The 26323-nt window shown below is 44.2% G+C and overlaps 3 protein-coding genes and 1 long non-coding RNA gene across 7 annotated transcripts; 2 read left to right on the top strand and 2 right to left on the bottom strand.

Moving 5' to 3' along the window:
- Positions 1 to 239: 239 nt before the first annotated feature.
- On the bottom strand, positions 240 to 1610 carry LOC144711318 (FCS-Like Zinc finger 6-like). The gene is made up of 2 exons (XM_078585272.1): positions 1253 to 1610; positions 240 to 589 (listed from the first exon to the last, which is right to left on the bottom strand). Exons 1-2 carry the CDS (start codon positions 1522 to 1524, stop codon positions 436 to 438), a joined length of 426 nt encoding a protein of 141 aa, XP_078441398.1. The 5' UTR covers positions 1525 to 1610; the 3' UTR covers positions 240 to 435.
- Positions 1611 to 2872: 1262 nt separating this feature from the next.
- LOC144711500 (Protein phosphatase 2C family protein) lies at positions 2873 to 14537 on the top strand. 4 transcript variants are annotated; one of them, XM_078585519.1, is made up of 11 exons: positions 2976 to 3117; positions 3204 to 3374; positions 3680 to 3898; positions 3974 to 4945; positions 5064 to 5170; positions 9385 to 9460; positions 9811 to 9898; positions 11591 to 11760; positions 12637 to 12780; positions 12872 to 13000; positions 14267 to 14537. In XM_078585519.1, the coding sequence occupies exons 2-11, from the start codon at positions 3330 to 3332 to the stop codon at positions 14426 to 14428; spliced, it is 2112 nt and encodes a 703-aa protein (XP_078441645.1). In that variant the 5' UTR covers positions 2976 to 3117; positions 3204 to 3329; the 3' UTR covers positions 14429 to 14537. The 4 variants fall into 4 exon arrangements, with proteins under 4 accessions (XP_078441643.1, XP_078441642.1, XP_078441644.1 ...); XM_078585516.1 differs by having other exon boundaries at positions 2874 to 3117; positions 3204 to 3898; XM_078585518.1 differs by having other exon boundaries at positions 2874 to 3117; positions 3204 to 3898; positions 3974 to 4375.
- Positions 14538 to 15344: 807 nt separating this feature from the next.
- On the bottom strand, positions 15345 to 25863 carry SULTR1;3 (sulfate transporter 1;3). The gene is made up of 13 exons (XM_078584783.1): positions 24787 to 25863; positions 23979 to 24027; positions 23696 to 23903; positions 23398 to 23572; positions 23251 to 23316; positions 23047 to 23160; positions 22854 to 22970; positions 22655 to 22781; positions 17288 to 17574; positions 17012 to 17202; positions 16746 to 16831; positions 16550 to 16626; positions 15345 to 15723 (listed from the first exon to the last, which is right to left on the bottom strand). The coding sequence occupies exons 1-13, from the start codon at positions 25054 to 25056 to the stop codon at positions 15577 to 15579; spliced, it is 1914 nt and encodes a 637-aa protein (XP_078440909.1). The 5' UTR covers positions 25057 to 25863; the 3' UTR covers positions 15345 to 15576.
- LOC144710934 (uncharacterized) lies at positions 18020 to 19008 on the top strand. The gene is made up of 3 exons (XR_013583439.1): positions 18020 to 18261; positions 18389 to 18702; positions 18772 to 19008. It is a non-coding gene; the product is annotated as an uncharacterized LOC144710934 (long non-coding RNA).
- Positions 25864 to 26323: the final 460 nt, after the last annotated feature.

Consider the following 26323-nt stretch of genomic DNA (forward strand, 5'->3'; position numbering starts at 1 on the left):
TGGAATGATGAAGTTACCCGTAAAGAACGAAGCAAATGTCAACGGGTGACGAGCAATTTGATTCTCAATTAATACGATTTAGGGAAAGTCAACGTAGATCTTGCTAGGAACGCGAAATATCATGGAAGAAAATATCGACGAACAGTGAAGAAGGGTTGACTTGCAATTCGTCTTTAAGCTGAAATAGACTCTTCGCCACGTTAAGTTAATGTCGAGAATCAGATGGAAAGGAGGGAAAATGATAGAAGAGGCGAGCAGATTGAATAATCAATGAATAATTGGTTACTGGCCATGGATTCTTCATCCCCCAAAAACCTTTTTTGATCTCTCGACGGGGCAGGAATCAAGAGAAATCGGAGTCATGGTGAGTACAGATCGAGGGAGGAGATTACCGTAACCGCTACAGAGCTGATCGATAACTCGAGAGATTGTTCTTCACGCGGTGACGGCGGTCTCGAGCTCTCCGGCAGCGGATTCGGCCTCTTGTCTGGGAGAATCCATTCTGGAGATGATGGAGCATCTCTCCATCTTCTCTTCATGGTTCATCCTTCTTTGTCTGCATTCCGCGGTACAGAAGGCTGCCTCTCCTCTGGCACAAGACAAGAAGGAATTTTCAGACGAGGAGACCTCCGAAATTTAAGTTTTGTCCCCAGAAAGGAGGCTGATGTGATGAACTATAAATAAAGAAGCATATTGGAGAGAAAGAAGAAGAGTCATCGTGGATCTAGAAGAAGACGAAGAAAAGATGATGAAGAAGAATCTAGAAGAAGAAGAGGGAGAGAGAAGAAGAATCGAGAAGGATAAGAGGAATCTAGAAGAAGAAGATAATAGATAAAGAGGAATCGAGATGATGAAGAAGAATATAGATAAGAAAAAGAAGTCGCATGTAGATAAAGAGGAACGAGATGAAGAATAAAAAAATTGATGAAGAGGAAGAAGAAACAGGAGAACGAGGATCTAGAAAAATTATCTGAGGAACTTTCAATAAGACGAAGCGGAAAGAGGATCTAGAGAAAAGATCTGAAGAGTCTTGAAGAAGAACACGATGAAGAAGAAGAAGAAGAAGCAGAAACAGGAGGAGGTGGTTCAAGATCTAGAAAAATAACCTGAAGAATCTACAAGACGAAGAAGCAGGGGGAGATTTTAGCAAAAAGAAAGATCCAGCAGAAGAATCCACAAGAACAAGACAAAACAAGAAGAAGAAGACGGACTAGGATCTAGAAAAATCTAGATCAAGTAATTAGGGATTCACCTGTAGATGAAGATATCCTTTCCAGGAGCGAGGCGCTGGCGACAAAATCCGCAGATCCTCAAGAACGGCGCCGTCTCCACCACGCCGATCGGCGAGCAGATCGGCCATTCCGGCAACTCTTCCAACGCTTCAACACCGCCGATCTCGGTCGATCGGATCGGCCTTCTTGGCGCGGCAACCTCGCGCCTCGGTCTCTGTGCAACCTCGCCATGATCGATCTGCGATAAGCTGATCGTCCTCTTCATCGCCGCCCTCGTCCTCTTCCCCTGCATCGCTCTCTCCTCCCAACCCGCGAGGAGAGAGAAAGAGAGAGAGAGGAGAGAGAAAATCGCCGCCGCGGGAAGAAGAACTCCACTCGCTGCTGACGATCTATTTATAGGCGCCGGTCTCCGATTCTGTTATAGAGAGAGAGAGATGGAGATCCCTCGAGAGAGAGATGGATAACATTAGATAGATCGGTAGAGAGTTTTAGAGAGAGAGATGTTGAGATATTTGAAAATCGAGACGGATCGGTAGAGGGAGAGATGGGGAAGTCAGTGGACAGGGAGTGAGAGAGACTTAGAGAGAAGTTCGAGTAGGGGGAAGAATCTAGGGTGGAAGTTAGGGAGGGGAGATTCCGAGGTAACGGACAAATGAATCCTGACCGTGGGATTAGATCGCAGATTCTGTAACTGCGTCAGATCCTCTTTTTACTACTGTAAGCATCTTTCCGAATATGCACTTGTTCGTAAATAAATAACTTTAGAGGTTCCTGAGCATTTTAACCATACGATTTCCATTAAAGAACGCTCTGGGGCTGTTCGATTTTCATCGGACGGCGTACATTCTATGTCTGCTTCTAGAATCTTTCCAAATTGGTGGGGTCCGGCAGGCCCCACCTTGAGTTCTGCTGGCCAGAATAATCAGATTTTATTGAGTGAGGAAATATTAATAAAACTCGGAAGAAATTCGCTCTGCCACATTTTTTAATTATCCTCTGCCAAAATGCATTTTAAAATCGAAAACGAAGAAAGAAAAGCGAGTCGACCCTATTCTAGAAATTCAAAAAATGGAGAGCCAGAAAGATTCCCTCCTTTTTAGAAACAATAAAATAATAATTTCCCAAATGCGTTTTTTAAATTTCAAAATGGAGAGACAGAAGAGATTCTTTCACAAAAAAGTTATAAAAAATGCCGGAAAAGGGTTTACGAATTAAAAATGAAGAGTCAAAAGAGATTTGATCACTCTCTTTTTTGAACAAACTTAAATAATAATTTCCTGTGGGGTTAATAAATTCGAAAAAATGTAGAGCCAGAAGAGAGTTGAGCATTTTTTAGAATGAATTATTTTTTTCCAAATGAAGTTTACAAATTCGAAAAAATGGAGGGCCAGAAGAGGTTGGATCCCTTTGTCAAAAAAAAGGAAATGATAATTTCCAAAATAGACTTATTAAATCCTAAAAATTGGAGAGCCAGAAGAGGTTGGATCCCTTTCTAAGAAGAAAACAATTTATAATTTCCGTAATGCGACTTATAAATTCAGAAAAATGGAGAGCCACAAGAGATTAGATCGCTTTTCAAAAAAAAGTGAAAATAATATATTTCCAAAAAAGGGGAGGTTATAAACTGAAGGAGGGAAGTCTCGTTGTTTATCTAAGAACAGTCTGGGCGATCGAGCTCGAGCTTCGGCGGATGGTTTAATGGCGGACATCCCGTTGATCTGCGCGACGATCGTCGATCCGAGGGCGCTGTCTTCTTCGCCGGCGAAGATCGTAGCGAGGTCGCAGTTGGCGACGTGGCAGCCTTTGGCTCAGAAGAAGCTTCGGCTGGCGCCGAGGAACTGCGTCGAGGCTTCGACCTCTTCGCTGGAGCTCGTCTCCGCTGATGGTACGATCGATCTCCTCACATGGCTGTTGATTCATATTGGGGGGTGATTGCGTTGTGTGTGGTGGTGATGGTTGTGATTTCCGCAGTTTGCAAGGACGGCAGCGTCGTTTTCCGTTTTGGGACCGCCGAGGAGGTTGAGGAGTTTGAGTTGAGGGAAGAGATTGAACGGGAGGTCGATTCTAAGGCCTATTTTGGGGTGATGATGAGCGGCGATGATCGATTGGGGGAGGAAATCTCTACCTCTGGTCATGATGAAGGTTCTTTTTCAATCGGTGGAGAAGATGCATGCATCAATGTTGGATTATTAGTAATGTCAGCACAATTAGAACAAGAATTTCCGTCCCAGGGAACGGATGAAAGTGAACTTAGTGGGTCGGGAGAAGAACATAAGACGATTAGTTGTTCTTCGGCCATTGAAAATCCTGAAGTAGAAGGATTGTCTATGGAAGAGGTCGACAAGGAAATAGTTTTTTTGTCAGATGTTGGTGCAACTGAAATCAGCCCCGAACTAGAGAGGGATGATTCAGAGGAGGATATTCATGAAGCTACTTTGAATCGACAGGTGAAACCAGATGATGAAACTCTATCAATCGCAGGAGATGAAATAATAGGGAGCTATGATCTTCAAGACAATTCAATGGTCTCTGGGAACAATGTTTCTCACGATGTTGAAGTTCATCAAGAGCCCCGAACTGGAGAGGAAGGTATTCTTGAAGCTGCTTCGGATCAGAATGAGTTGAAACTAGAGGATGAAAGTGAATCAAAAGCAGAGACTTTAATAGTAAGGAGCTATGATACTCAATATGTTACAATGGTTTCTGAGAACACTGTTTCTGACAATGTTGAAGTTCATCAGGAGATCCAAACTGGAGAGGAGGGTATTCATGAAGCTGCTTTGGATCAACATGGCGTGAAACCAGAGGGTGAAAGTGAATTGATACGGGAACCTTCAATATTAGGGAGCTATGATCTTCAAGATGTTTCAGAGGTCTCTGGGAACACTGTTTCTGTCAATGTTGAAGTTCATCAAGAGCCCAGAACTGGAGAGGAGGGTATTTATGAAGCTGCTTCGGACCGACGTGAAGCCATACAAGAGGATGAAAGTGAATTGAAAGCGGAAAATTTGATAGAAGGGAGCGATGGTCTTCATGATATTTCAGTGGTCTCTGGGAACAATGATTTTGATGATGTTGATATTCATCATGTGCCCCAAACTGGAGAGGAGACTATTCAAGAAGCTGCTTTGGACCAACATGAGGTGAAACTGGAGGATGAAAGTGAATCAAAAGCGGAAATTTTAATAGTAGGGAGTTCTGATCTTCAAGATGTTACAGTGATCTCAGGAAACACTGTTTCTGATGATGTTGAAGGTCATCAAGAGCCCCTAACTGAAGAAGAGGATATTCAAGAAGCTGCTTCGGACCGACATGAGGTGAAACAAGAGGATGAAATTGAATCAAAAGGGGAAGATTCTATTGTAGGGAGCTATGATCTTCAAGATGTTACAGCGGTCTGTGGGAGCACCGTTCCTGATGATTTTGAATTTCATCGAGAGCTCAAGGAAGAACATAAGGAAGAAGTCTTAGTTTCCCTCGAGAGCTCTGATCTTAGGAATGTGATTTCTTTATCTGCTGAGAACACGGCGGTCGTTGATGTGCCAAGTGATGAAGAACGTTTGCAGGGAATTTATATGAGGGACCTAGGAAATGCAAACGTACCTTTAGTCGATAGGGAAATATCTGAAGGGATTGAGAATTTGTCTCTTCACCAAGCTGATACATTTTCGGAAAACGCCAAAGAGGAGAACCAGAGTGGAGAAGCATCATCGGTTTATTTTTTGTGTTTTGAATGTTATTGTTTTACCAAATTAATAAGTTCTGGTACTGGACTATATAATGCATGGGTCTCCTTCAAATAAGTCTCATTCATTTTTTATGTTTTTCCAGGTCGAATTGTCAGAAGGGGCACAAAAAGACTATAGATGTGATAAATCTGATGATGATGTGGCTGCACTCGAAGCTATGCCAAGTAGCAGTATTGGCCTCCAAAGCAAGTATGTTTATTCAAGTTCCTTCTGATCACAATAGCCTCATCTTATTTATGTATATCTAAGTCTATGATAACAACCTTGATCTAGGTTCGTATTGAAAGGGGAATATAGGCCGAGGCAACATAGAAGTTCCCAGGGTAGGAGAGTAGAAACAGGAATGATAAGAGGGGTTGGACAGAGGATTTAGGGATCAACCAGGGACGAGCTGCCCAATGACGTGGTGAAGGGGTGATGATCACGGGAAGGGGGATCGTCAGAGACGAGAAGAGTAACAATCGGCAGAGGTATGGATCATATTGGAGGAAAGCCGGCTGAAGATCTGGTGAGAGGTCACGGAGACAGAGGATTGCTAGATGGTCAAGGGAACCGGATCGAGACAGGGAGGATTGAGATAGTGAGCCCAGAGGCCGATCTTACCTTAAGTCTTGACTGCCATCCTCAAGAGAGGGCTACACATATTTATAAGAAAAGAAAGCAGTCTATCCTAAACATTATATGACTAAAGTGCACCGAATGGGCTAAAATGCCTAAGATACCCTCGGGGTAGAGGATCGTATCAGTCTATTTTATGAAGCCTTCTGCATAGAGTCAGCCATGTATTGGGCCAAATCAGAGAAAGAGAGAGAGAAAGATGGACAGAGAGACAGAGTGGAAAAGATAAAATGCTAATGCAACTGCTGATTTCACTATTTATCTGCCCTCGTAAGAGAGGTTATCTAAAGGAGTCTACTGTGAGGGGAAATGACAAAAATAACCCTTATGGGGCTGGAAATGATTAAGTGCTTGTTTAGAAGGAAAGCTCATCATAATCATTATGACGCAGCATGTGATGCTCGCGTGCTCCTTGTTTATAGTGAAAACTAGCATTTGAAATGACCACCATACCTCCTCTGTATATATACGTTAATTCACCTAATAGAATATGTGCTTTTTTGGCTCTTTTTATTCTCTCTATCTGCGCTCCCGCCTGACTGTACCCTAAGGAGCACTCTGTCTCCCTCATTCTTCCTGTCAGTAATCCATTGAAAGCTCTCAAGTGTCTTCCTGCCATGGTATCAGAGTTGTTCAACCTCTGCTAGCTTTCTTACCTCTTATGAAAGCATTGACTGGAAGTTTTTTCTGCAATCTCCAGAATAGCTGTGAGATTACAAAGAGTATTTTTGGGGGACAACAAAGGCTGCCAGCTTTTCATCAAGTGGAAAGCCTTTTCGGACTCATTGAGAGACTATTCTCACCACACGTTAAGTGCCTTGAAATCTCCCTAATGATTGGGAGATAACCAGAAGCACTTCGACAAAAGGGAAATTTTGAATACTTGGAAGGTCCTATCGAGATATCACCTTTGACATTCTGATTATGCACCTGACCAACCCTTATTCTTCAACCTACAACTTCTTCTCAGGTGTGGACATTACTATCTCCTATTTTTTCTTTCCCTCTGGTACCTTTATCTTACGGGTGGTCCTTTTGTCACACACCAGTATGCCTAAAGGAGAGGCAACGTTGGAGATCAACTCCTGTCATCCTGGCCAACTTCATATCAGGGAAAGTGTTGTACCCACCTCCTCGCGTCCAGTCCTCAGAATGTATTTACAGGCCACAATCTATATGAGTGGTCCAAATATGTTCCATTAATGCTTAGGTCCTGGGGACAACTCTATCATCATACAAAAATGGCACCTTCAGAATTTGATAAGACATGTCCAAGATGGCAGTATGAATGAGACATCTTCTAATATGGTTATGCTTGAGGATTTAAGTCAGCATTTTATGGTCTTTGACGTAGTAAAAAGATGTATGGGATACTGTCAGAAGCACTAGTCTATGGTTATGCTTGACGATTTAAGTCAGCATTTTATGGTCTTTGACGTAGTAAAAAGATGTATGGGATACTGTCAGAAGCACTAGTCTATGTGTGAAGATGATTCACACATTGTGGACCTAGTTGAAAGATCAATTTGGCTTATGCAAGAGCATCAGGCTGCTGGCTTATGCCAAGGAGCTTCAGGTACTCTTGGAAGAAATTGATTTTTTACGGGCCACCCACCAATAATTCAACAGACTGTGGATATTGTTTTGATCCCCATCATATGTTGGGTTAATTTAGCCATGTTAGCCCACTAGGTGCATTTTGGTTATTTGGCGGTTATGTATTTCCTTTAAATAGGGATGCCCTCTCTAGGAGGACAGATCAGAAGAATGAAGCCAGAATTACTTGTCTCTCCACTCAATGCTCAGTTCCCCTCTCTCCCTGTGTGATCCCTGTCACTCTTCATCGTTTCTTCAGATGTCTCTTCCCCAGTCAACCCCTGCCTCCACCGTTTGACCTCTCTGATCATTCCTATTCTATTCTCCAACCATGAGACACTTACACTTCTTGTCTAGGCCCCTTCCTCAAGATGGGCCTACTTAAAGAATCATATCAGATATATTCTCCGTGACCAGGTCTATCGCTATTTGAAGGGACTGTGACCTGATTTGAAGCAACACGAGCTCAATGCTTTGACTGAGAAAACAAGCTCAACTTTGAAGACCCTGTGGTTCAAGTGTATAAAAAAGAAAGTTGACTGGGGCAAATTTCCACATCGATACTCTTGGGGCATCAGAAAGCAGTGTATATGCAGTTAAACTGCCAAGTACCGAACCAAAGACCCAAGGGCAACAACAGCCGGGCAGCCTCAACAAAAGGCATCCCAAATAACCCAGCTTAAAATTCCTCATGGGGATAAGAGGGATAATCTCCAGGAAAAATAGTGTAATCCCCACGGTTGACCTGTATGCGCCACCAATCAAGTGAGCAAAGGATACAGTATCAGTATGGGCACTGATGGATAGGACAGTTAGCTACTGAGCCTGGCAATAGGTGGATGCTGTCCTTCAATTTCAGTCGCGACAAACTTCTTCAACTCAAGAACCTGTTTAATAGCTCGACTTATATTATTGGCTTCACTTCTCTTGATTGCCCATGTGTTTCTGTTGACATCGCTTAAGGGATCAGTATTACCATGAGATGGTGGGGCATTCGGAGGTGGTGGAACAGTTTGTTGCTGTACTGCATAAGGTTGGTCCGAGGGGGGTAAAGAGACGGGTGAAGGGGAAGGTAGTGTACTTGGAGATGATGGGTGTCAGCCTCCTGTGTTTTTCCTCAAAAACAGTTTTTTTTCATTAAGGTTGGCATCTTTGGATATAAGGGTACGATGTGTTGGAGGGTGGAAACACTTATAGCCTTCGGAATATTGGAGTACCCAACAAACATACAAGTAATGACCCTTGGGGCCAACTTAATGGTTTGATGTGGATATAGATGGCCATATCATTCATATCCAAAATTTTCAAAAAGTATCATTCACATGCAAAGAGTTGATGTTCAAAAGGTTGATTTTAACTGTGTGTTAAGATATGAGGCATTCACCATTTGCTTGGGTGTTCTACCTTGAAGAGTCCCAGTTGGCAAGCAGTTTATCAGGTAGATGGAGAACATAGCAGCTTCTCCCCAAAAAGTTTTGGAACCAAACTCTGAATAGTGAGGGCCCTCATTTTTTTCAGAATATGGCCTTACTTTTCTATCGGATCCTCCATTTTGCCGAGTACAAGAACATGAAAATTCATGTATAGTGCATCCTTCCCTAAAAAGACTGTCTGTTTTAGGGTTTAGAAATTCTCATCCATCATCAGTTCGGAACAGCGTGACTTCCACTGCAAACTGGCGGGAAATTATTGTTAGAAAACCATGAATAATAGAATGAACCTTGGATTTATGCTTCATGATGGATCTAGCAGAAACTGTGAAGATCAGTTACTCAGCAGAAATAGGGACAGTCCCCCACAGACCTGAAAGAATGCAGTTAATGAAAGGGGATATATAGAACGTTGACGTTTAGCCTATTGACGCACGTCACACACCAAAGAAAGATGGGTGAACATAAACGAGAACATATATCTGGAAACATGACCTTAGAACATAGAAAGATGGGTGTCCTAATTGTCGACGATGTAGAGAAAGCTGTTCGTTTCCAGTGGTTGCTGCAGTACATGTTTGAAAACTCACCTCCCTCCTTGTGGTTGACGTCTCATAGTATTCTGCCTGGCAATAATAAATTTTCTATCGTCTTTTACTCTTGGTGCAAGAGTAACAACTCGTAGCTTTTCAGTTACTCTGCCATTTATTCCAGAATATTAAGTCGTGATGAAATCTGACAAAAAATACAAAAAACCAGGAGTGTGGAAACCACATCAACTCAGGCTAGGTACATTCTGCAGTCTGGCGCAGCGATGTTGCCACATCCTTCCAAGGTAATTTACCTGTATGCTACATTTTCTCCTAAAATTTCTTCAAAAATAAATTACATTATCTCCTGAAAAACTGCCCTTTGAGCTTTCTGAGAAAATTCCTTATCTTTCCATTACGACAATCCTTTTGAGGTCGAGTAGTGGGCGAAATTCTCCCGAATTGAATTAATATCCGTCTGCTTTAAATTTCATACAATGAAACTTATTTATTTTCTAAAATATCACATTTATTCTAAGCGTTTAAATTTGTTAAAGATGGAGGTGATAAACAGCAACAGTCATTTAAATTGAGCTAATATATATTTTACTTCATAATTTTATTGTGTTTAATCTTGATTGACAACCAATCCCAGGCACTGACAGGTGGTGAGGATGCCTACTTCTTGGCCCACAAGGAATGGCTGGGTGTAGCAGATGGAGTTGGCCAATGGTCCTTTGAAGGTAATATTTACCAGTCATAAGTAAACAAAGTGATGTGCAGATGTGGATATTACCATTAATATTTATCCATAAAGTCACCTTCTGATTGTGCTCTAGTTAGCTTCAGTAGGGTTGGCAGAGCATGACCATCTTGGGGCTTGCATGAGCGACAATGATAATGACTGATCCTGAAAGCAAATTATGATCACAATGATGATTTCTCATCGTCATTATCGTCCATATTCAGGCTTTGCAGAATGAAAATTGTTTATCAATTAAAGGATGATGACTGTGCTGATGATGGCTCTTGAAAACTGGAGGACAATGACGTATGATGTTGATAGTCTCTCGCCATCATAGACATCCATGTTTGGACTTGGACAGATGACGATGACGATTCATAATCATTAGCAGGCGCCTTATTTATTTCCTTTTTCTCTTGCTCATTTCTTTAAATGTAAATGTGGGCACTATACATAAGAGGCCCACTAACCCACTAGTGCATGTGACTCTTTGAGTCATACTCATGTGAGTTGAGCCCATTTTGTGTATTTCACTGGCTTCAAAACGAGTGAAACCATACCAACCTGTAACAAGGTCTTTTTCCAATTAATGTAATCTGACTGGCGGATTGGCCAGCAGCTCACCAGTTACGAAACTTGATAACAATAATTAAATAGTGGATGAGGATGACAATGATGATAAGGTATCTTCAAAAGTGGTTGATGATGGCAACAATATGTCATTGTCATCCATATCTGAACTTGGGCAAATGAAGGTAAAAATTCATCATCAACCTATGGATGGCGATGGTGACAATAACTTGCCATTATCAGCATCAAGGTGCAACCCTCATCGGCATTGTTGACGCCAAAACCTAATTCAAACCATCCTATCTTTGATGTGTTGGATTAAACCTACTTCAAACTATTCCTATCTTTATGCAACATTGTTACGCCTCCCCAGAAAGAGGTAGGATTGGAACATGAACAAAAACCAAGATCTTTCTAATACGACCCCAACCTATCTAGGGACTTTCATCCTTTAGCCCAGTAGGGGCATTTAGGTCAATTGGACCTTTTGTAATCCCTTTAAATAGAGCAGCCCTCCCTTGAGGAGGGTAGCCAAGAAGTATCACAAAGATTTGTCTGGCTCCCTCCAGCGACGTCCATTCTGCCGGACCCCTCTTGTAGGCGATGTCCATTCCACCTGCCCTCATCCTGCCATAGTCTATCCCGGCACGCCAACGACCATCCCGGCACACCAACGACCATCCCGGCGTCTTCTCCCTCCCTTCTAGTCTTCTCCCCGATACGAACCAGCAGGTTCGTAACAGTTTCCCATTATAGCAATTTCATAAAATTGGAGAGAATACAAGCAAAAGAGAACAGAGAGACAGAGAATGGAGAAAGAAAATAATAGAACATCACGGAGGTTACTCGAATAGGTGTAACCCTCCTATCTGAATTGGGAATGCTCCCCAGTCTTCAGCCCTGCTTGGCCCAGCAACTGATTCAAGAAAATTTCCTGCCTCTCCCACCCAGATGACACTTTATTTGACTCCCGCTTTTAGGTTGACGGCACATCCATCACATTGACCGAAGACGTTTAATATTCTTATATGCTCTGGGTAAACCATATCAGGCATCATGGTTTCCACGTCCTAATCCTCATCTTTCACATTACCAAATCTGTCTATTTCTCACTCTTCAGGGATCAATGCTGGACTTTTTGCCAGGGAGCTTATGAACAACTGCAAGCGACTGGTGCCGGAACACCAGGGAAACCCAGCTGTTCATCCAGCAGAGATTCTTTCCCAAAGCTGCATGAAGTGTCTGTCTCCTGGTTCTTCCACGGCATTGGTGGCATTCTTCGATGGTCAGGTAGCACTTTAATAATGTCTGAACCTTGTTTTTCAATCATAAATACTGAACCCAATAAAATATATTTAATAATATATAGTTGTGATTTTGAATCTTACAAGCATTTCATTATATCTAAGACTTGTTAGCAAAAATCATTATGCCTTTAGCTGTAATGCAGTAACTTATGATTCTCAATAACTTTGCTCTGTTTTTCATATGATAAATCCGGCTTTTAAGTCCGGAAGCCTAGTTCTAGGATGGTCTGTGCTGAACCCCATATTTTTGTGTTTTATTCACTCGTTTGTGGTTCCAATATCAATAGAAAATAAGTTTCAAACTCTAAACTCTAACCCTTAATAATATAACGATAATATTGGGAAGGAATATTCTGGATCATGTTGAGATTAGCTAGTGAGATGTAGGTTTTGGAGCTATCTTGATTAGATCTGAATATATTTTGAAATGAAAAATTGTCTTTCAATTGATCAGAGTTTGGTTGACCAATTCTTACCAATCTATCATTGATGGATTTCATCAGGAGAAAACAAATATAATATGCTTATGTTTCAAACGATCTGATAATAATGACCAAAATGATTGTCACGTTTGTCATATTTACAACGCTCTGTCTTATTAATAGATGATCAATAGATACAATCAATTTGATTCTCGAAAATGGTTTTATAGGTCTTTAATCATATCAAAAGATCGATTGGTCTAATAAATACAACTTTGGTGGGGTCGCCAATCCTGATGTGTCTGTGATACTTGTCAATTTATTCCTCTAAAATGGATGAACTTGTGAAATGGTTATCTTCATCTCCGTCCTTTTTCCTCCATTTCCCAGCTTTTCCTGTTTTCCTAAGGGAAGCAATAACATCGGACGGTGCACAGGGCCTCCACGTAGCAAACATCGGGGACTCTGGATTCATTGTAATCAGAAACAACAAGGTTCTCCAAAGGTCAGCACCCATGGTCTTCGCGTTCAACTTCCCTTATCAGATTGAGGCAGGGGAGAATCCCTCCCAATTAATCCAGGTATATTTTTTGAGTGATTATAATGAAGCATAAAAATAGTCTAGTATTCAGATGCTAATATTTCTTTAAATTGGGAATGTGGGAACTTCAGTCCTACGAAGTGAAGTTGGATGAAGGTGATGTGGTGGTGACGGCGACAGATGGGCTCTTCGATAATCTCTATGAGGCGGAGATTTCTGAGATCATCTCCCAATCTCAAGAATCCGGATCCACTCCAATGGTAAGATATTGACGACAGTGTCTTTACCTCGTTAAACGTCTCTCTTATGTTTTAGGGATCTCTTCATCTCATCTATTCTTCTCTTTCCACTGTCCCAGTTACCTCGGGTAAACCTTTTACCAGTATCTCTCAATCTGGTTTATTAGTATTGCATGTTGAAGTAGTCCCAAAAACAAACTCAATCATCTAATAAATGTTGATTCTCTTTGTCTTTCTATCTATCTCACTGTCTGTCTGTGTCAGTCTCTGTCCATCCATCTTTGTATCCATCTCTCTCTCATACGCATATCTACTCTGAAACTCTTTATCATCCTCTGCCTTCCTCCATCATCCATTCGTCTTTTTCTACATCTCGCTTATCTCTTGTAATTGTTCTGGTTGGGATGTTCACTCTCTTGCTCTGATTCCCATCACTTTCTCCTCTATCTTTCATTTTCCTTGTATCAAGATTTCGCTTGGTGGAAGCCAATTCTTGTCTCTAGTTCACAGTGAATCTCTTTATCTTCTTCTTTCTGCTTAGGGAGTCGACACTAACACACATCTGATCTCTCTCTGGGTCCTCATCTCGCTTCTCCATCCCTCATAACGCTCATACCTCAAATGTTGTCGTAGTTGCAGTGTCTCTGTATTACCATGTTTCTTTCATCCTCTCTCTCTCTCTTTCTCTCTCTGCCTCCCTCCCTCCCTCTCTTTCTCTGATCTATTGCAGCTGTTCCTGTTGACCAAAAGAGCGAGTCCGCGATAATAGTCTCTTCTTTCTTATAAAGAAAAACAGTCTCTTCTCTCTAGAGTCAGTGTGTGATCTCTCTCTCCCCCTCCATCTGTCTATGTCTCTCCTCTCTTCCTCCCTATCTCTCATAACCATTCTATCTGGGTTTCTCGTTATGTATCCATGAATCGCTTTATCACCTCTTTTGTTTCACTCTCTTCCTCTGTCTCTCTTTCTCTCTCATTTCTCGTAATTATTCAGCTAAACAAATCTAGAAAGTCATAATTTACATGCAATCTCTTTTCTCTATTGCCAATTCTCGTCTCCCTATCAATCTCTTGGAAGAGGCGACGCTTGATCTCTAAATTATATTCTCACTTTGTGTGTATCTCTCCTGTTCCTCTCCTTCTCTCTTGCATCCATTATTCTTCTCTTTCGGTCTCTCTCACTGATATCCGTTGGTGGTCTTAGCATTGTCTCGTTTCTTCATTTCTCTCATCTCTTCTATGTGCCCAAGATATCATCTCTTTCTCTATATGGTTTTCAATGGTTTGCAGGAGATGGCGGAGAAGTTGGCAGTGAAGGCGCATGAGATTGGGAAATCAGAGGCAGGGAGAAGCCCTTTTGCAGATGCAGCCCATACTGCCGGGTACAAAACTTTCTCCGGTGGAAAGCTCGATGATGTCACTGTTGTCGTCTCCCTGGTTCGGCGACCGTAATTAATTCCTAACTTTTTCCGCCGATGTCTACTTCCTGAGCAGTCAGCTTTGGACATTCCTATTTGGAATACAACCCATAAAAAATGAATGAAGAACCAAGTTTTCTCGAGTCTACTTGCAATGTTTATTAGAATGGAATTGGTAGATTTCTCGTTCTTGGCTAACAGAGAGGGAGAGAGGGATAAAGAGGCATCCACAAAGCTTCCGGCGTTGTCTTTCATGAATTATGATGGATTTCTCATTCGTAGCTGGTTATAAATTGACATATGAGTGGATAGCTAGATAGTGATATAGATATATATAAGGCCATCCATTAAAATTTTAATTTTCTCTTTGCATGCTCTAGATTAGACAGATATGAGCAGTATAGAAAGAGAGAGAGAGAGAGACTTTTCATTCAACTTGCAGTTGCAATCTTCTCTTCCATACGACGTGATGGATTTCTCATCCCACAGAGCAATAGAGAGTCTCCAAATCAATGTAGTTTATCTCAGAGACTATGATGAGTCCATCGTCCGAAGCTTGATGTGAGAAAATTTGTGGCATTTTTTCCTCATAGGCTTTTATTCCTCACCCTTTGTTTGCTGTTAGTAAGATATAGAAATAGATAGAAAATGTGAGTGAGGGAGAGACTGATGAGTTTATCTAAATCAACTTACAAAACCCTCATGGTTTATGATGGTTTCCTTGCCCATAGCTTGGCATAAAGAGGTTGGTGGAGAGAGATATGGGTTACTCTTTTAGGTTATGATGGGTTACTTGCCCTTAGCTGGATATAGGAAAGGTAGATAGTGTGTGTGAGAGAGAGACAGAGAGAAAGAGAGAAAGAGAGAAAAAGAGAGAGATAGGCAGATAGAGATATGGGTTACCTTTCCTTGGCTGGAGACCAACAGAGAAGGAGAAAGAGAGATAGACAGAGAAAAACAGAGCCTCCAGATCAACTTGGAACTCTCATGATTTATGATGGGTTCCTCATCAAAATCCAGTGGGTAATAGTGAGAGATGAGGTAAACATAATGAATTACAATTTATACTGCTAGAACTCATGACTTTTGACAGTGCTGGCCACTGCTTAAGGCAAGCACGGCTCAACCTCATCATTTGATCTATGAACCGGCCACTACATCTGCCTCCTTTTGTTGAATGGTTTATACAGCTGTAGTGGCAGACTTTGGGGCGAAGGCGAGGACAGCCTCACTGGCAGTGAGGAAAATCTTGTCATCGCCAATAAGTTCGATGAGCCTGGATGCATGGAGTTTCTCCATCACCGCATCGCCTGGATTCGCCAAAACCAGCTGCATCACATCCCACACAAGCTTGTTAGTCTATTTCCATATGTTCAAACTTTAGGTTGATTTCAGGGTCTTGCTCCCCCATATGTTCAAAATTGGCAGTGGATTCTCTGTCTATCCATCCCTCTCACTTTAATTCTCTCATGTTTTTAGGCTCTTTCTCCCTTCTTCTGTCTCTGTTCTACAACTCCCTCTCTCCCTCTTTCTATCTCTCTCATTCACACAAACACTCTCTCTTTCTTTTCATTTTGCCTTATCTATGTACACCTCTCTCTCTCTTTATTTATGTTTCCTTATCTATTTTTGCCTCTATTTCTGCTTCTCTATTGCTCTCTCACTTTCTCATTTATGCTTCCTCTATATAAATCTCCTTCTGTTTCTCCATCTCGCTTCATCTCTCTCCCTCTCTGAGTTTCTACACACATCTCTGTCCATCTCCTTCTTTCTTTTTATCTCTCTTTATTTCTATGTGTTTCAATGTCTCCATCTGTCTTTCTCTTTCTCCCTCTTGTGTTTCTATTTTTCATTCCCTTTCCCCCTCTGATGGGTTGAAAATTCTAGATCTGATTCTGACAGGATCCTGATGCTCCTATAGTGAAAAACTGACCTAAAATCAAAAGACATAAATATCCCTGTAAGGTGAAATTAGGGAATTCCCCACCAGGGTCTAGGGTTGTACCAGATTCATCGGTAACCTAACTATTATCTTATTTTATTCAATTAGCATATGTTTTGGACCTCAAGGTTGTAAGGATATTCAGACTGTTGGGATGTATTTTTTTGTTGAAGAAAAAAAGGATAATCCTTGGACGAGATTGAACTTAATTACCTCAATACCCCTCTTCTTAAGGCTCTTGTAGAGATCTTCTAGAGCGTGGATACCACTTGTGTCTAGGTTGATAACCGCTGGCACACCAAAATAAGACACCAAAAAATATTAGATTTCTGAAAAAATGCATGGTTAAATGGGCATGTTTTCTCAGAAAGTTTTGAAAAATGTAAACTTTCTGAGGAAGATCACTCACGAGACATATCAATAATCACGCATTCGACTTTTGACAGCTGATTCCGCTCCACTTCCTCTTGTTCATCGTTCAGCCATCTCAATATTCTGCCAAGATAATGGCCAGTATTAAATTTACTTAACCTCATTATTATAAAATTTACTTGGCAGGAACCCAGAGCCCTTGTTATTTTCTCAATCGCAATTTTGTTTAAAATATTCTTTTTAATCAGAATATGTACCTCTCATTGAAAATAATTGAAATTTCCATTAAAATAAAACCTGTACCTTTCCTTGACATAATTTGAGTTGGAAAAATATATGGCTGAGTCCACCCTCACAATCATTAGACCAGGAACCTTGGTTGCTTCCGGGTACTGGTCAATGTTCCTATAAATAGTAGTCCCAGGAAGATTTCCTAGTAGCACAGTCCTAGGTCTTGTTACTTGGAGGAGAATCTTTGCAAATGATAGAGCCACCTGTAATTTTTTTATAAAGAAAATTTCTCCCATTGGATTATTTTTGGTGATATCAACTGAAATTATAATAGGTAGGTTTACTCACTGAGATGAGAAGCCCAATTTCCACAGATACAAAAACCACTCCGAAGAATGCCCCCATGCAAGCTACAAAGTCAAACTTGTCGACTTTCCAAATGAGCAGAGCAGCATCGATGTCGATCAGCCCAAGCACAGCCGATATTATGATCGCCGAAAGAACAGCGTTTGGGGTGTACTTGAAGAGTGGGGTGAACACTTCTAAAGTCAACAACACCACCAAAGACATGACAACATTTGAGACCGCAGTCTGGCAGCCAGACATATAGTTGACTGCTGACCTTGAGAATGACCCTAGATGATGGAAAAAATGATGATGAAGATAATAAAAACATAAGCATAAGAAAAAGGAAGACTATGAAGAATGAGATGATGGCTAAAAAGAGGAGGAAGAAGAAGAAAATCAACAAGGGGATGATAATGATGAAGAAGATGAAAAAGAGGGAAAAGAATCAGAGTAATTGAAGATTTGAGTACAAGTGATGATGACGGTGATTACAATCATGACAAATAGGAAGACTAAGAAAAAGAATAATAAGAAGAACAAGGTGATGATGACTCTTACTAAGCGGAAGAAGGTGATGATAGTTATGATGACGAAGTTGATGAAAAAAAGAGGGTGATGATAACGATGATGATGGATGCTATGATGAACAGAGTTATTGGTAAGTGTTAGTGAGACATGTCCTCTATGGGCTAATGGGCCCTGTTCTATAAGCCCATTAGCCCTATTCCCTATTCTCTATTCTATCTCTTAAGGGTATATATACCCCTCTTGTAACTCTCATTCATTATGTCATTACATTCTATTCTCCTTCAACCTCTCTTCTCCCCCAGACCCTCTAGGGTTTACATGGTATCAGAGCTCAAGCTCTTGATCCTAGTGGAGGACTTGACATCATCCTCCGGGTACACGACTCTAGTCGTGTTCGCCATCCAGCCTGTGTGCAGCCCTAGCCGCACACAGACCGCCGCCCGCAGGTAGCAGTCCGCGCAGCCCTAGCCGCGTGTGCAGCCCTAGCCGCGCGCGCCGCCCGTCAGGAAGCGCGCGCCCCCTTGTCGCGCGCGCAGCTGCTGTTGGCCGCGCCCCCTTGCCGTCCGCCCGCAGACAGCAGTCCGTGCGCCGCAGCTTCCGCGCGGCCGTCCGCCCGCAGGCAACAGTCCGCGCGGCCGTCCGCCCGCAGACAGCAGTCCGCGCGCCGCAACTTCCGCGCAACCGTCCGCCCGCAGCCAGCAGTCCGCGTGGCCAGCCGTCCGACCTCTGCTGTGCACCCATCTGCTGTGCATTACGCCCGCAGGCTGCCGTTTGCCCAGCTAGCAGCCCGCCGGCCGCCGTCCGCGCCGCCCGCAGCGCACAGACTAACACTCTGCTTCTGCGATTTCGTCTAGATTTCGTGGCGCGGCTTCTCCGATTTCGTCTAGGTTTCGGGGCTCCGCCCCGAACCCCGCGGGGGGCGCTGCCCCCTCGACCCCCGCTACCTGACCGCGCAGGTGGAACCGCGACATCCCGAGCATTGCACGGCTCTGCTGAAGATCTGGTGAAGATCTGGTGTCGTCGACTGCCCAGTGAGCCGTCTGCTGTGTGTCGAAGCCGTCTGTCCAAGCCGTGGCTGATGACAAGTCTGCTGCCACCGTCGCGGCCGACGAATTCTCTGACGCCGACTTCCTCGAAAAACCGCTTTCCCATAAAGTGGTTAATCCCCTACCGCATCCACCCGACGCGGGGCGTCTTTCCCGGCCCAGTGTTCTGAAATGGGCAGCCGTCGAGTCTACGCTGAGAGCTCGACAACTCTTCAAGCATTGCACGGCTCCAGCTCTTTCGACCTCCCACCCTCACTATGCTGCCTGGGATGCGGAGGAGCACTTTATCTTAAATTGGCTTCGCCTTCACACCCTTACTCCGGAGTTTGCGGACACATTTCCTCACCAGGCCACGGTCAAGGGTTTTTGGGATCAAGCAAACCTCTTTTGCGGCAAAGATGGGGACAATTGGCGTCTCCTTGACTTAGTGGACCAGGCATATTCCCTCCGCCAGGGATCCATGTCCATTATGGAGTATGCCCTGGCCCACAAACGCATCTGGGATGAGGTTGATCACTACCTCCCTCCGGACACCTCCAGCCTAATGTATCAACATACGCTACGTCTTCGCTTGCTGGGCTTCATCAGGGGGCTGAATCGAGAATATGAGCACATCCGACGCGATGCCATGTACCGCACGGAGGGTCTGCATCAGCGCCTCGGGCATCCGTCATTTGCTATTTTAAAGCGTTTGTTTCCGACTTTGTTTGTGGGTTTGGACCCGAAGACTATTGTGTGTGAGGCTTGTCAGTTGGCTAAACACCGCCGGTCGTGTTTTCCCTCATCTCAGTCTCATACCTCGACGCCACTCCTCCGCATTCACAGCGATGTCTGGGGACCGGCCCCCAAACCGAGCCTGCAGGGTCATCGGTACTTTCTGATTTTTGTTGACGAGGCCACCCGGTGCGTGGGCGTATCTACGCCGGGCCAAGTCCGATGTGTCAGGGTCTGTCCGACATTTTTGTGCCATGATCCAGACCCAGTTTGGCCGTGGCATTCAGCGCTTCGGTCGGACAATGCCCGTGACTTCTTCAATGCCGACCTCGATCGTTCTTTGCGGAAAGAGGATCTTGCATGAGTCCTCATGTGTTGCTACACCGGAGCAGAACGGTATGGCAGAAAGGCGGATCGGCTATGTGACCTCGACCGCTCGGACACTCTTGGAGAATTATACGGTTCCGTGGACATATTGGGGTGAGGCGATTTTGACGAGCACCCATCTCATCAATCGCCTCCCATCCCAATCCCTCGACTTTGCTACGCCTCTTGACCGTCTCGGTGCGGCATTCCCGGGGGTTCCATTGAAGACCGACCTTCTTCCACGGGTATTCGGATGCACGGCGTACGTCCACGATACTTCACCGACCTTGACGAAGCTGGATGCTAAAGCTCTACGGTGTGTGTTTGTGGGGTACTCGACTCTCCAAAAAGGGTACCGGTGCTATCATCCGCCTTCCAGGCGGTTCTTCGTTTCGGCGAATGTTACCTTTGCCGTCACGAGCCCTACTTTGAGATTATTCTTCCTCACCCCGCCTTCCGTTGGATGAGGATCCTTGGTTCCCCACTTGGAACCGGTTCCGTCCATGAGCCCACTGCTCCGACCGTGTCATCGTCTCATGATCTATCTTCCTTTGACCCTCCAGTCCCCTCTTCGTCATCTCTTGAGGTTCTTCCAGCACCTCCTATTCCCGACTTCGATGTCGCTCCCTCTTGGTCTCCTCCTGAGGCCTCTTCCTCTCCTCTCGGCGAGTCATTGCCGACTCCCGACGAGGATTCTTTTCATGACTGTTCTCCTGATTTTCCTCCTACTCAGGCTTCCGGTCCCTCTTCTTCCGGCAATGGACCTCCTTCCTCCGATGGCAACGATGATCATCTTGGCTGGCCCATCGCCCTTCGCAAAGGGGTTCGCAAGTGCACCCGCACTCCCCTTTATCCCATGTCTCATTATGTATCTCTCGCACGGCTGAGTTCCCCCTACCGGCTGTTTCTTTCCCGCATCAAATCGGATCCCATCCCTCGCCGCATCACCGATGCTATCGCTTCTCCTCATTGGAAAGCGGCGATGGACAAGGAGATGCAGTCCTTGCTCAAGAATCGTACCTGGGATATCGTCCCTCTTCCTCCTGGAAAGAAGGCGGTGGGGTGCAAGTGGGTCCACACTAAGAAGCACCATGCAGATGGGACACTCGAGCGTCACAAATCTCGACTTGTGGCTCGGGGGTTCACCCAAGCTTATGGCGTCGACTACTTCGAGACCTTTTCTCCGGTGGCGAAGATGGAGACTATCCGTCTTCTCTTGGCATTGGCGGCTCACTTCCAGTGGGTAATTCGACAGTTCGATGTGAAGAACGCCTTCCTGCACGGGGATCTGACTGAGGAGGTCTACATGCAGCAGCCTCCGGGCTATCCTCTCGGCCCGCCGGGCACCGTCTGTCGACTGCGTAAGTCTATCTATGGACTGAAACAGTCCCCACGGATGTGGTTCGGTCGCTTCGCCTCTGTCATGAAGGCTGAGGGATACACCCAGAGTAATGGGGATGCCACCATGTTTTTCCGGCATTCGTCCGGTGGTGTCTCCATTCTTGCTGTCTATGTGGATGATATGCTGCTGACGGGGTCTGATATGGTCGAAACTACACGTCTTGCTGCCGCTTTGGCTAAGGAGTTCGAGATCAAGGCCTTGGGCCAACTTCGGTACTTCCTTGGCCTTGAAGTTGCTTACTCCCCTCGGGGTATCTTCGTCTCCCAGCAGAAGTACTGCATGGACTTGTTGACTTTGACCGGCATGACGGAGTGCGCGCCAGCCAGCACTCCCCTCGACCCTAACGTAAAATTGGGGAAGGGGGAGGACTCGCCTCCAGTGGATCACTATGAGTACCAGCAGATTGTGGGAAAATTGATCTACTTGACGCACATTCGGCCCGACATCAGCTTTGCCGTCAACCTCCTGAGCCAGTTCATGCATGATCCACACGCCATTCATCGCCAAGCGGTCACTCGGGTACTTGCGTATCTGAAGGGCTGTCCAGGGAAGGGTGTACTCTTTCCTTGCAGCTCGGACCGGACGGTGAAGGTCTACACCGATGCAGACCGGGGTCCTTGTTGATTATCGCTCCACGACCGGGTACTGCACCTTCGTCTTCGGCAGCCTGGTTAGTTGGAAAAGCAGCAAGCAGGACAAAGTGTCCCGCTCTAGTGCCGAAGCCGAGTACCGAGCGCTTGCTGATGGGGCCTCGGAGGCTCAGTGGATCTATGGGATACTCCATGACCTATGGGTTGAGTATGCCGGCCCGATTCACTTCTTCTGTGACAACAAGTCGGCAATTGCACTGGCCAAGAATCCGGGCCAGCAGGGAAAGATCAAGCACATGGAACGTGACCGCTACTTCTTCAAGGAGCGGGTTGACGAGGGCATCTTTGACCTTGATTTTGTTGCTTCCTCTGATCAAGCTGCTGATGTGCTTACCAAGGGCCTATCCAGGCCTCTCTTGCAGCGTGCAGTATCCAAGCTCGGTATGGACGATATCCACACTTCGCTTGCGGGGGGCTGTTAGTGAGACATGTCCTCTATGGGCTAATGGGCCCTGTTCTATAAGCCCATTAGCCCTATTCCCTATTCTCTATTCTATCTCTTAAGGGTATATATACCCCTCTTGTAACTCTCATTCATTATGTCATTACATTCTATTCTCCTTCAACCTCTCTTCTCCCCCAGACCCTCTAGGGTTTACAGTAAGTATGATCAACCCATAAAAGTGACCCAAATATCTGATAAGATCTATTGATCTTGTACCTGTCGCCACATAGCAAGAAGTGAAAGAGCCAATGATATTCATGGTCCCAAGGGCCACCATCTCCTTGTTCCCATCCAGTTGGTAATCCTTCATTGCAGCAAAGGTCCTCCCTATGGCCACAGCTTCCTAAAAAACACCATGTTTTAAAATTTGCACCATTAATTGACCTCTACTTATTTTACACTGGAAAAAACAAACCGTGAGAGCCACGAGCCCAGCGACCACTCCAATCTTGAAACCTTTTGCTGTATAGGACCCGGAAAAGTAGATTTCACTCACAGATGATGGGTTGATACCTTCCTTTATCTCACTCACCTGGAAGAACAGGGTTAGGGGTATATATGCAAAGAAAATGGATCTTTTAAGGAAGATTTCTGAACAAGGTGTGTACAGTCTGGACTCCCTTGTGTTTAGCATGAGTGATGTACACAAAGAATGTTGATACAACCACAGATGTCAGCGGCGCAATTGCCGACACCCAGAACAGCCTCCTCTTCTTCTTTCCCTGATTTCCAGAATAAAGAGAAATTTATAAGATGGAATTTCCTCTGGAATTTTAAAAATGGGAAGTCAGGTGAGTTTATTTTTCTCCTACTATGTACTTTGCCACAAGGAGAAAGATGAGGAACGATGTAGCAATGAGTATAGTCTCCCAATTCCACTGGAAAAGAGAACAGAAAACTTAGCCCAGCTGCATCATTTTAATATATTATTTTAATCAAATATTTCACAGCGCATTCACCCCGTGGTAGACGGAGCCCCAGACAGAGCGCATGACTGATATGATATCAGTATGCTTGGTAAATTTTCTAATGCCAAGAAAGCCTTTGAGTTGCTGGAGGGCTATGGTTATCGCCGCTCCTCCCATGAACCCCACAATTGCAGCATGAGACAAGAACTCGATCACAAAGCCCAGCCTGAGAAGGAAAGATAATTCAATGACTATGTAGATTTCACTGAAAACAACAATTGAATAATTCCTTCACATCCGCAGAAAAGTTTCATAAAATTTCTCGAAAAAAGGCATAAACCCAGATCACCTGAGGAATCCAAGAGCAGCTTGAGTGAGCCCAGCAAAGAAAGTTGCAGTGAAAGCCAGTCTTTTGTACTCTGCGGGATGCGTAGTAGGATCGATCTCTTTCTGGAGAAGGGTTGCGAGAAGAAGAGAGACGACTGCCACTGGCCCAATTGCTATGTCTCTGGAGCTCCCCATGGCAGCATACACCAGTGGAGGAACAAAGCTCGAGTCTTTGGGAGATAACAGCAAGAAAAACAGTAAGGAAACAACAAGTTCAGTCCATGTGATGAAAAACAGAAACTTACAGAGTCCATTCTCTGGTGGAAGGTTCGCCAGTTGCGCGTAGCCAATATCCTGCAGAAAAAAGATCACTCCTTTGAGACTGTGGGTTTGAAGAACAGTGATAATTATGATGGAACTATTGAATTACGATAAAAATAGAGAAAATGTAATTTTCCAAATGCAGGATTATCCTTCAACTCAGTTGATACTTCCTCTCCTTCTCGGTTTATGTTTCTTGATTATTCACAATAATAACACGGTCATAGGAGCAGAAAATCACGATTTAGAGATTTTGGGTTCGGCTATTTTACGTGGACCAGTGATTATTTCGATGGAACTATTGAATAACACGATAAATAGATAATAAGGAAAGTTACAAATGCAGAATTATCATTCAACTAAGCTGATTATTACTCTCCTTCTCGGATTATCTTTCTTGATTCTTCACACTAATTACGCGGTTATAAGAGCAGAAAGATGACGTTTCAGAGATTTTGCTTCGGCAATTGCACGAGAAACAGTGATAAATATGAAGGAACTATTGAATAACATTGTAAATAGATAAAGTTCAATGTTAAACAAATGAGCGATTATCTTTCAACGAAGTTGATTGTTCCTCTTCTTCACTTCTAAACTTAACTATTATAAGAGCAGAAAGATCACGTTTTTGACAACTTGGGTTCGGCAGCACTTAAAGCAGAGTTCATTGCCGTCCCTTTCTGTTCATCTTTTTCTCATCCTTCTTGATTCTTCGCAGTTTTAAAGATTCGAACAAACGATTGCGATAGTAAGAACGAAAATAAATAATTCAAAAAGACAAAAAAAGGTAACCTGTGGAATGCAGAGGCTGGCGATTGTCAATCCAGCGATGAGATCTCCCCGGAACTGCGACAAGTTGTAGCGTCTGGCCCAGTCGAGAACGGGGAAGAAGGCGCGCAGGCCGAGAAGGATCTTCTTTCGATTGGGTTGGTCTTTGAAAGCCCGCAGAGGATCGTCGTGGAAGAGGGTCTCCTTCACCGTCTCCTGCACTTCATCCAACAGTCTCCGACGGGGAGGAACACCCACCTTGTACCTCGATTGTACCATCTCTGTCGTACCCATCTGACACAACTCTCTCTCTCTCTAAAAATCTTTCTCTCTCTTCTCTTCTCTCTCTCTCTCTATCTCTATCTCTTGTATCCTCTATCGGTCTATCCTCTCTCTCTATCTCTTGATCTCGCTCTCAGTGTCTCATCCTCTGTTCTAAGATGGGTTCTTTGCCGTACCCATCTGAGAACTTTGCCGATGAGAGAGAGGCTTGAAGAAGGCTTAGATCCTTCCCTCCCTCTCTCTCTAACGCTATCTCTATCTCTTGTAACCTCTCTTTCTCTTGTTCTCTGGCTCTCTCAGTCTCATCCCCTTCTCTCTCTCTCTCTCTCTCTCTACAGCTTTCTCGTCTTCTGAGTGTCTCTCTCTCTCTCTCAAACACTTGCTCCTTCCCTCACTCTTTCTCTCTCTTGCTCTCTCTCTATGACTTGATCTCGTTCTCTGCCGTACCCATCTGAGAACTTTGCCGATGAGAGAGAGGCTCGAAGAAGGCTTAGATCCTTCCCTCACTCTCTCTCTCTAACTCTCTCTATCTCTTGTAACCTCTCTTTCTCTTGTTCTCTGGCTCCCTCACTCTCATCCCCTCCCTCTCTCTCTCTCTACAGCTTTCTCGTGTTCTGAGTCTTCGTTTCTCCCTCTCTCTCTTTCTCTCTCCCCCTCTCTATCTATTTTAACCTCTCTCCCTCTTTCTCTTGTTCTCTAGCTCTCTGACTCTCATTCCCTCCCTCTCTCTCTCTCTCTTTCTCTCTCTATATGACTTGTTCTCGTTCTCAGTGTCTCATCCTCTATTCTAAGATGGGTTCTCTGCCATACCCATCTGAGAACTTAGCCAATGAGAGAGAGAAGCCTAGATCTTTAGAGACGGATGAAGGAGAGTGAATGAATGAATGAATGAATGCTGGGTCCCTGCCGGTTTCCGTGTTAAGTTTCCAACTGTTTCGCCGAGGTTAGTGAACGGAGGAAATTGGCGTGTCTTAGTTGGGCAGTTTTGTCTGCATGGTATGAATGACAGGTTTGCAGTGTCTTCAATGATGGGACGAGAAAAGACGGTAGTGAGAGTTTGTTTTTTTTTCATTTTCCGCGATTCCTCATTCGAAGAACTCTATTCTGAAGATGGGCATTAGTTAAAAATTCGAAAGTGTAAAAGGACCCTCATTTATGAGCATTTAATTCCAAGTCAGTACTGAATTTCTCTCCCCCCCTCTCCCACCCTCTCCCTCTCTATATCTCTCTCTCGCTCTGCCCCGCTCTCTCTCTCTCTGTCTCTCTATCTCTCTCTTCC

This window comes from Wolffia australiana, chromosome 13 (assembly GCF_029677425.1).
Source record: "Wolffia australiana isolate 7733 chromosome 13, ASM2967742v1".
In the NCBI taxonomy this organism is placed as follows: Eukaryota; Viridiplantae; Streptophyta; class Magnoliopsida; order Alismatales; family Araceae; genus Wolffia; species Wolffia australiana.

Coding starts and splice junctions, on each gene's coding strand:
- LOC144711500 (XM_078585516.1), top strand. CDS start 2,931: ATGGCGGACATCCCGTTGATCTGCGCGACGATCGTCGATCCGAGGGCG. Junction 4,946..5,063: donor AGAGTGGAGAAGCATCATCG/GTTTATTTTTTG, acceptor ATGTTTTTCCAG/GTCGAATTGTCAGAAGGGGC. Junction 12,781..12,871: donor ATCCCTCCCAATTAATCCAG/GTATATTTTTTG, acceptor TGGGAACTTCAG/TCCTACGAAGTGAAGTTGGA.
- LOC144711318 (XM_078585272.1), bottom strand. CDS start 1,524: ATGCAGGGGAAGAGGACGAGGGCGGCGATGAAGAGGACGATCAGCTTA. Junction 590..1,252: donor AAGGATATCTTCATCTACAG/GTGAATCCCTAA, acceptor GTCTTGTGCCAG/AGGAGAGGCAGCCTTCTGTA.